Genomic DNA, 10,106 nt, shown 5'->3' with positions numbered 1-10,106 from the left:
CTCGCTCGCCCGCTTCTTTGCAGCCTGCCCCGCCGCGAAGCACCGGGGGAAGGGAGGTGGGCAGGAAAGAAACGATTCGGAAAGGAAAAGGAGAAAAAAAACAAACAAAAAGATACTTTTTTTTTTTTTTTTAGGAAAGAATTTAGAGGAAATCTCTAAAGGAATTTCAAGGAAGAGGGTTAAAGAAGAAAGGAGGGGGAGAAAAAGTTTAAAAGCGGGTGTTTAAAAAAAAAAACTTTTGGAAGGTTTTTTTTTATTATTTTTTTAAGAGCACATTTTTTAAAAAACAAGCAAACAAAAAAAAAGAAGCAGGAGCGGAGGCGAGCGCGGAGCAGGGGCCGGTGCGGTGCGCGGCGCGGCCGGGAAATGCCGCAGCTCGGCGGCGGCGGCGGCGGCGACGACCTGGGGGCCACGGACGAGCTGCTGGCCTTCAAGGAGGAGGGCGAGCAGGAGGAGAAGATCCCCGCGCACGCCTTCACCGAGCGCGACCTGGCCGACCTCAAGTCGTCGCTCGTGAACGAGTCCGAGGGCAGCGGGAGCCCCGCGGGCGCCGGCGACCCCGAGGTGAGAGGGGACCCCCCCGTTCCCGCCCCCCCGCCCTGCCCCGCGGGGCCCCCCTGCCACCCCCGGCTCGGCTCTCGTCTCTCCTCCCCGCACAGGGCGTCCGCCGCGCGCAGGAGCCGCAGAGGGTCTACCAGGAGAAGCTCCCGGACCACATGGAAGATGGTTAGTGGGAGCGGGACCCCCTGCTCCATCCCTCCATCCGTGCTCCCTGTATCCCACCCTCCCGCTCCCCAGGATCGGGCCCCCTCCCTGGGGGCGAAGGGGGTCCCCACGCGCCCCCCGCCGYGGGCGCACGCGGGGCGCAGCGTGACGGGGCTCTGGCTCCCGCAGGTATCAAGCACCAGGATGCGGGGATGTACAAGGGCTCGGCGTACTCCGGCTACCCCTTCCTCATGCTCTCCGACCCCTACCTGCCCAACGGCTCCATGTCACCTCTGGTGAGTCCGGCGCGGACGCGTCGGGGCCTCGGGGGCATCGGCAGAGCGCGTGGCGCTTGGAGCGAGCGCTCGTGCCTTCCCAAAGTCGCGCTTTGCATCTCCTCATCCTCCACGTTCACTCCTCCAGGCACGGGACAGACCCCAGCCCCGGGCTCGGGCGTCCTGCCTTGCAGATTGAGCAGCTTTCGGGGTTTGCATGCGGGGTTTAGATCCTGCTCCGGGTATCCGCGTGCGACGCGGCGCCCGTTCGGCCTCCCCGTTGCGAAGGCTCCGCGGTGCCCATGCTCCACAAAGGTGGATCTGGTGCTTTCCCTTTGCYATGGAGGCTCCTGGGGAAACGCTTGGTGCTGCTGGAGGTATCGGGGGCTCTCCCAGCCTTGCTCCTGTGCCTGGTTTTACTTGCTCGGGTCCAGCCTAGTGAGCCTGTGAGCTCTGATGCTCACAGCAAGTGTGGCCGAACAGATGCCAGAGCAGAAGGGCTCTCTGTAGCCGTGGTTCTTGTCCCATCTTGGGGAAAGAGTTCCACAAATCCAGCTAAACTGTGTCCCCCTTCCTTGGAGGCAGCCAGCAGCACCGTGTCCCTCCCGCGTTAGTGGCTGAGTGAGAACAGCGTTTATTTCACTTTTAGTTTTTAACTTTTAAGCTAAAAAAAATTTAAAAAATATAAACATATATAATGGCCTTTTTAATGTAGCATTTCAGTGCTTTAGAAGGGGGGCTGCTGACCCGGTGCTATGAAAAATGCCCAGACTGGGGGATATGAAGCAGCCTTGGAGTTAAGGGGGGTGAGAGGCTGTTGGTGGGAGCCACGGCCGGCTGCCAGAAGCCCGGGCCTCCCACCCGCGAGCAGCCGTTTATTTAGCTTTATATCTGTCTTCATATAGAGATCTCTRTAAAGAAATCTTTATAAATCAGCTTTATTTAAAAGCATTTAGTTGYTCCCTGGTAGAGAATTTTCGGATAAGTTCTGTTAGGTTGGGTAAGTTGCACCGAGCCAASAGGTTTTCTCTATAGTGGTTATTTCTGTTAATTTTAAACCCTTACTTACGGGACAAGAAGGCGGGATGGCCTTTCTATCAGCGTTTAGGCCAAAAAAGTTTTTTTTGGGTTACAAGTGCCCCTTGCAGTTGATAACGCAGGGAGGCTGCAGCAGGAGGACGAGCACATGGGGTGCGCGGGGGTCCTGGGGAGCAGAGCCGGGGGTGGAGAGGGATGATTCCCACCCRGATTCCCGGCCGGGCCTGTGGGAATCGCTCCCTGGCCGCACGGGATTTGCTTCAGGCCGTGTCGTGTCGTGCTTCATGGTTCAAAAAGCTGATTTCATGTTTTCGTCTCAAAATCTGTCCTCAAGAAGGAGGACAGTCTTTGCTTTGCTTTTTCATTTTATTTTATAGATGGTTCAGTAGCTATTCCAATACTTTGGAGCAGGGGCCAGTTTTGTCCTGTGTTGGCTTTCCCTGTGCAGACATTACCATGGGATATTCAGTATTGCTGTCATGCAGATTCATTGCTGCTGTGCATATGATATAAATGTGGGCTCTAATCTGGAGGCTGCTCCCGGGACTTGAGGAGGTCACAAATCTGCTTTGGCTACGTAGCCATCCATAAACGCGTGTTTAATTAAGGTTTTCGGCACAAACCGAGGGGGAGGACGGTGTGAATGGGATTRCATGTCGCCGTCGTGCAGGCACTTGGTAGTAAAGCTTGCGTTTGGTCTGGCTGGAGCTTCCTGGAAGCAGTGGTGTGCTGCTAGGATCGGCTTCTTAATAATAAGTATATAAAATATATAGATTAAGTATATAAAATATAATGCATATGTGTAGTATATAAAATACAAAGATTGGCCCAGTGGTGCTTTTCCCAAACTTTAATGGTTTTGCATTTAACCAGTTTCCTCCTGCTGTTTCCCTTTTTTGTTTGCATTTTCGCAGCAGCAGCATTGCTCCTGCGTGGTTTTTTGGGGTTGTTTTCTGAATTTTATTTTTCGTTCCTGCCCCGCCAAGCGCCGTCCCGCCCCGCCGGGCCCCGTCCCCCGCGTGCCCGGGGCCAGCGCCGCGCGTTTTATCAACACACACCCACTCGCGCTATTTACGTGTTCCCCGCGTCGCTGCTGGCTGGTGGGTGGAAGAATGTCCCGGCCGTGGCCGTCAGCGCGGCGCCTGCGTCCCCAGAGACACCCCGTGGCCACCAGATCCTTGGCACGGCACCAGCCGCCCGGGCCGTGGTGGCCCATGCCCCTTTGGTGCTGATAAACCCCTCTGAGATGTCACCAGAGCAGGGTTTGCACCTTTGGGTGACATGGGCATCTCGCCGGGCTCCTTCCCTGCCCTTGGAAAACTCCYGCTATTCCCCCCAGCAGGATATATAATATTTGCTGGTTGAAAAAACCTGCAAGAATCATGCAAAAATATTAAGCCAGGGAGCTGTTTTTTCTACATGAAATATAAAATCATAAAACTATATCCTTTTTTTAAATAGTACAAATAACTTTAAATCAAATTAAGGTACATCCTTGGTGAGAACGTCGGCCTTTTAGGTGGTTACAAACATGAGAGGTCAGACATGGTCAAACATGTTAACACTTTGATCAGATTAACGTATTTTTCTTGCYACAGTTGTATAATTGCGTTGGGACCCGAGGGGGTTTTCTGAACGTTGTTATATCTTGTACCATGTGGCAGCTACGCGGTGGAAGGAGCAACTTCTACGTTCCTTGGGGTTGCTSCTGTAAACAGGGGTGGAGAGGAGGGGAGCGAGGGGGGCTGTGTCGTGCGTGGGGCRCGTGCCCATGTCCTTGGGGTCACTCCCCATGCGTGGCCGTGGATGGGGAGAGCAAAGCCGGTCCGCACGCAAGGCTGGCGCGCTTTCCGTCCCCCTCTCGCATGAGGAAGCGGAGGCCCCGGAGCCTCTTTTTCTTCGGAAAAYGGAGCCTCTGCCCTGTTTTCTGGCTAATCCGGCTCTCCAGGTGGAGCTGCTGTGGGGGCCAGGGGTGGTGGGACCTTCCCCAGCTCTGCCTGTCCTGGGTGKCCAAGTGGGGTGGCAGGCGTAGGACGTGGGGCACATGCCCAGGGCTTGATGCCAGCGCCCCATGGGGCTCTTCCTTGACTCAATGGCTTTGAAACAGCCCCATGGGTCCCACACGGGGCTTGTGGGGTGGAAACACATGGGATCCCCGTCCATGCATGGGGTACATGGGATCCCCGTCCATGCATGGGGTACATGGGACATGAGGTATTGGTGGCCACCCAGCCATGGCAGAGCCAGAGTAGGGTTTTGTGTCCTCACTGGTGCCATCAGGGCCACGTTTCTCTCTCTCACATCCCACCAGGGCCCTGGCAGCAGGATGCGCTGGTGGCCGTCACCAACACGCTGCCCAGACCCATAATCCCTTAAATTCAAGGGGGAAAAATAAGCGTGAGGAGCGTGGCGCGTGTCGGTGGCCGTCCTGGCAGGCAGGCGCRTGACTAACCCGTTCCCTCGTGACCAGCGCGGATCCACTTCTCCCACCTCTTCTACCTGGCTTGAAATGGCATCCTGGTGAAAATGAGGGTTTTTTTTCCATGAAAGCCTCCCGCCGGATAGGTGGATGCGCCGCGGYGCAGGGCTTCCGAGGTCATTTGTTGCATGTCTGATTCAGCCCCGCTTCCCCCCCAAGGAAAATTCTTGTGTTAATTTCGGAGTTCGTATCACACCCTCAATTTTGAAGCAGAACTTGCCTTTGAAATAAATGAGAGCGCTCTGCCCAAGCAGCAGTGACATGATACAGCGCTGCATGTGTGTGGTCTAGCATAAACTGATTTTTTTTTTTTTTTCTCCTTATTAAAAAAAAATCATTGGGAATGGAAGGAAGAGAAAGGAAAATGTCGTTGGGGGGGGGAAACTGAAGCGGGTTGCTTGTGAATCCCGCGTTTCTCAGGCTTGGGATGCGTCTGCTGGGGGATCGCTCTGAGCCAAAGGTGATGTTCCATGAGCCTGGTGAGCCTGACCGGTCAGGAATTTGGAGAATTTGGGGGAAAAAGAGGCGAAAYGCGAACACCCAGAGCCCATCTAGGTTAATGGTTAGTGTTCCTGAGATGTCGTCCATGAAGAACGAAGCAGTCTGGGGGTTGTCGGGCACGCAACGTGTCCTAGATAAAAGCGGAGCCGCTCGTCCTGCTGGCGCTGGGACTGGCAGGGAAGCAGGAGACGGGCGGGAGCTCCCATCCGGAGCTGGGAATGCTGGTGGAGCTCCCGGCTCTGCACTTCATGGATGATGCCTTTGGGCCTCCATGGGAAATGCCTCTTTCTGAGGCTGGACGGAGCCGCATGAACTGTAGTCAAGCACATGGTGCCACGTGGTTGCTGAAGTCCTCAGGGGCCTTTTGTGGTCGTGCTGGCTCCAGGTGGAACCATCTGGAGAAGGTGCTGGTGCCAGGGGAGCTCAGCTTCCCCTGCCTCTCCATCCTCTTCCTCTGGGATGGGCACAGAGGGACAGAGCAAGTCCTGGTTACTCACCATGGCAAGAGGAAGATGCTCCTGGCATTTTCCTGTGTTTTGAAGCACCCCGTATAGGCTTTCCCATATAGGAGATGCATGTTCTTTTACGTATCTCCTTTAAAAAATGAGGCTGGGGCACACTGGCTTGCTAATTGCCGTGCCTGGAGGATGAAGCAAAGGTCCGGTCGGAGGACTGGGTGACTCAGAGGGCTGGAAACAGGATACGGGGCTGCTCCTTTCCTCCTTTCCYGGCTTCATCCCGCTGAATCAGTGAAGCCCCAGAGCCGGCTGCCGTTGGATGCTTGTCCCAGCTCTACCATAGAGGCAGGTCCTGAGCGGGACAAGGACATCACGACATGAATAACGAGGTGCCAGGAGCCAGGGAAAGGGAAGCGCTTGTAATGCCGCGTGCCTCCTGGTTGGAAGGGGAGCCCGAGCATTCCCATCCCATCCGCTGGCTGGATGCGGCCTGGCCGCAGCGGCTCCTGCTGCTTCCTGGGGTCCCCAAATTAGTGTTTTGTCAAGCGGAGCAATGAACCCAACAAAGCTGTGGGGAGCGCTTTTCCCCTCTGGTTATAACAACCTTGTGTTTGATTAAATGATAGGCAAAAATAATAATAATAATAATATCTCCTTTGTACTAAGAATTTGGGACTATGCAAAATACACATCTATCTTGAAGAACAATGCAAAAAAAAAAATTAAGTTTTCCGAGCTTCTCTGCTCAAAGTTGGATTTGCTTTCTGTTGTGGTTTTCTCTTAGGAGTAGCCCTATGGTATAAACAGAGCTTCCCTGATGTGACTTGAGCAAAAGRCAAGCGTGAGAGCCCGGGATTGGGATCATAATGCACACCTGGCTCGGCACGAGGGGGATAAAATCACGAACACGGTTTGTGGGATAGGTCATGAACGCTGTTCGGGGGATGTTCTTCCCAGAACGGGCCAGGAATGTGGAGCGCGTGGAGATGGCACTGCGGGCATCGCTCTCACGTGTAGGAAACGGGCGCTCCTAAGATCCACCACATGAACGTTTGCTGCTCCTCTCGTGGACGGGCTGACGATTTGGTTCTCGTTACCCGTCACCTCCCTGCAATCACCTGCACGTGGTCGTGTCACCAAAGCAAGGGCAGGAGGAGCCTCCTGCTGCCACCCATGTGCCCTTGGAGACCTTGCCCGTGGAGAAAAAGGGCCGGGTTTGAATGTGGGAGCCCGCGCGCACCCTCTGACAGCCCCGGGAGCGCGACAGAAATGTAGCCTTTGAACTTAGACTTCCTGCTGTAATTCACAAAACACGGCGCGGTGATCTGTGAAACGAGCCCGGTGGCACAAAGATGCAGAAATGCAGGTGACGTGTCCTGGGGTCCCATCACGTCGCCGGGGAGGTGCGACGCCGTGACCGCCACGGAGGCTGAATTAAATATAGGCATCTTAACCCCAAATCCGAAGCAGAAGCAATAGTATAAAATAAGAAAGGGGAAGAAAAAAAAAAAAACTCAAACCTTTCTTGTTTAACTTTCTCTGATACAAAGCAATTTCTCCAGGACTGTGCACCATATGAAACACATTATAAATGCTCTTGTAAAATCCACATCATTATACCACATGAAAGGCCGGGTCCTAAAAATAGCCATTCAGAGAGGATGCAGGCTAGTAGCAATTTCGGTGATCATGAAATAGTTGTGTTGACATCTCTATGCATGCACACCCACAGAAAGCTTTGACTTTTGAATATTCTTAGCAACATTTGTGCTTTATGGAATTTTCCATGTTCTGATCCCATGAATAGGCTCTTATCCATTGGTGTTTCTTTCTGATCTTATCCCTGTATTTCTGACTCTGATTTTATTGAGAAAACTGGGGGTGTTTTTTTTGGTTTCTTTCTTTTTTCTTTTTTTTTTTGCCTGTTAAACTTTTTCCTTGCCATCCATTTGACAGCCTGAAAGGTTGGCAAAATCGGTGGCCTTTCCCCTTCTCCTCTCAGTGTAAATGTTTTCTTTCTTTTTGCCACGCTGGACACACACATCCCTAAAACTGGAAGGCTTGCAGTGAAAATGCAAACCCAGAGCCTTAGATAAGGGCAGGAGGAACTGCCGCATCTCCCCAGCCCCGGTGTCTGCAGGAGCATTCAAAGCAACGTAAACGAGATTGCAGGGGGTAATTACACAGTAACGTATGCACAACAAAAAATTCTTCCTCCTCCCAGCAGTCAGAATCTGGCTTTTGTTTTGAAACATGAAAAGAGAGAGCGTCCTYGTTTCGGGGTGTTTGCAGCAGAGCCCTGGCTGCTGTAAAGTGCCGTAGCTCTGGGATAGGCAACAGCGGCACGCCAAGCGCTATCGCGCAGGATCTTTTTGAAGAGTTAATCAGATTTTATTTTGTTGCTGTTGTGTTTTGTTTTTTGGCTTGTTTTTTTTTTTTTGAAATCGTTATTTAGGGAGAGCTTTTTTTGAAAAGCAACAAAAAAAAAATCCCTCTTCAGTGCTGATTTTTGTTTGCGTTTTTCTTTTTTAAGTAGGGATGGGGATGCTGGAGCCAAACGCCTCCCAATTTTGAGGTCTGAATGCTGCAGTTTCAGCCTGTCTGGGGTTTTAAGTGCATCTTAAAATCTTAAAATGCCCTCTAAAATCTGCTGCAAATGGTTTATTTCCTTGAAATGAGCTTTGGTGAACTTTGGTAATGGTAATTTGGGGAGAACGCTTTGGGAAAATGCTTTGGGAAGGGGAGAGAAATCTTCGGCGATATCAAACAAAATAACAGGGCGTTCAGGCAAACTGTGTTGCTTCTTGCATAGCTGGCACGAACGTCATTAAGGCTGAGGCTTCATTCAAATCAGATGTCGCTGTGGTTCCGATGCTGTCGTACACAAGCGCTTCAAGTAATGGAAGCTGGAGTGATTCAGTTGCGAGCGTCCCAGCCCTTCTCCACGCTGGTTTAGCTCAAAGGGCAGCCCTTGTCCCACATCCAGCGCCGCAGCCCTTTCCCAGTGCTGATGTTCGCTGGCTAAATCGAGCTGCCGAATTCCTGAGGGCTCTGAGCAGCTTCGGAGGCAAATATTGCAACCCAGAAATGCGGAGGCTGCTGCTGATTTAGCTCCCTAAAAGAGCTGCCAGGGGGACCCCGTGGCGAAGCGATCAATAATTTGAATTTATCTAAACCTCGGAGAGTGAACGCGCACCTTTCCAAACACAGAAGTAATTTAAGGATGTGATTGCAACCCAGTTCCGAGAAGTTTTGGCTCGCGTGGTGGCCTGTTTGGTCTGTGTGATGCAGTAGATTCGTRTATTTAGAAACAGCCAGGAAAAGTTTTAGGACACTTCTGGCTTGATGTTTTTGAACACTTCTGGCCCCAGCCTTTTGCTGTTTTCCATAATTAATCTGAGGGCTGAAACCAGGTTGCTATATGGCAGGGTAGGTTTTCTGCTGTTCTGCTGGGCTCTGCGCTTTTCCTGCAAGGAGCAGATCTCAGTTAATAGCAGTAGTTTTATACAAGTAGGCTAGAGTTCTGAGACTTAATCTCACTTGAATGTAAGAATTACAGAGAAAATTTTCACTGCTCCATTCAGAAGGATAGAAAATTATCTGCAATTATCAGTGCTAGTTGCTTGGATATTGGCATTACCCGAGAACATCGTGTAACTCCATAAATGCACTTAAGCTTTGAAAAATAAGGGTATTTTTAAGCTCCCTTAGGCAATTGTTGCTAACCTAGTACCCCAGTCTGCRTGTAAATATATATACAGACTGAGGGACGGAGGCAGGCTGTGATGCTAAGCAGGAGCCCCTGCAAGWTGAGCGGCTCTTTCCAACAGCATTGCTGTTTGTGCAGATTAATTAAGAAGAGTGCCATTTGTGCAAAGTAATTAAAAGAAAAAATGAAAAAAAGAGAGAAGAAAGGAAAAGGCAGTGCCTGGTAAATCCCTGGCTGATGCTCCCCGGGGTGGGAAGGATCCGACCCCGGATGGTGCCCGTTCCCGGGCAGCGTCAGCCGGCTGGGAACAGCCGAACCATGGGGCGGTAGCGACACCGGTTGTTTACGYGCTAACAGGATGTTCTCAAAAGCAGGTCCGAGCGGGGCAGGCGAGAGCTCCCGGAGCCGAGGAACCGGATAGTCCTGTAGGCGCCGCGACGGAGGGAGCCGCTGCCGCATCCCGGCTCCCGCGCGCCTGCTCGCCCGTGACTCAGTTTCCCCGGGAGCGCCGCGGAGCGCTCTGGCTCCCTGTGCTCCTTGCTGGGAGCGAGCAGCGAACGCGGCGGTTGTACCGCGGCTGCAGAACCAGCTTTGGCTCCTGCGACAAAGGGGGGGTCAGAAATGACCCCCGTGAGGACCTGCCAAAGGGAAAAACAGGCCGTGCYGCTTTATTGGAGCCTTTACCCTGAGATATTCAACAAATGGAAGTTTCATAATCTTCTAGCAAGTTGCAGGTGGCCCTAAAAGCGCAGCCCCTCCAAGGCGGTTGGCATGCTTTCTGCCTTTGAAGGCAAATCGCTTTTTTTTTTTTTTTTTTTGGCCTGAAACTGTGATTTCAGAGCATGGCATGATCCGGATGGGAGCATTGACGTGGACGCTCCGAAACGTCTTCTAAAATGCCCGCGGTGTACAGAGGCACGGTGCAGACCCGAGGACACGGT

At 52.4% G+C, this 10,106-nt stretch overlaps 1 protein-coding gene across 1 annotated transcript in view; it reads left to right on the top strand.

Annotated features, from left to right (window-relative positions):
* Positions 1-366: 366 nt before the first annotated feature.
* Positions 367-10,106, top strand: part of TCF7 (transcription factor 7) — a 42,880-nt gene continuing 33,140 nt past the window's right edge. The window contains exons 1-3 of the mRNA XM_026045957.1: positions 367-564; positions 660-726; positions 895-1,001. Of these exons, the coding sequence (XP_025901742.1) occupies positions 367-564; positions 660-726; positions 895-1,001 (372 nt within the window). The remainder of the gene's footprint in view (positions 565-659; positions 727-894; positions 1,002-10,106) is intronic.

This window comes from Nothoprocta perdicaria, unplaced genomic scaffold (assembly GCF_003342845.1).
Source record: "Nothoprocta perdicaria isolate Ctin4 unplaced genomic scaffold, notPer1 scaffold_107, whole genome shotgun sequence".
Lineage (NCBI taxonomy): Eukaryota > Metazoa > Chordata > Aves > Tinamiformes > Tinamidae > Nothoprocta > Nothoprocta perdicaria.
Note: the sequence above shows the minus strand (reverse complement) of the source record. Positions and strands in the feature narration are given on the sequence as shown.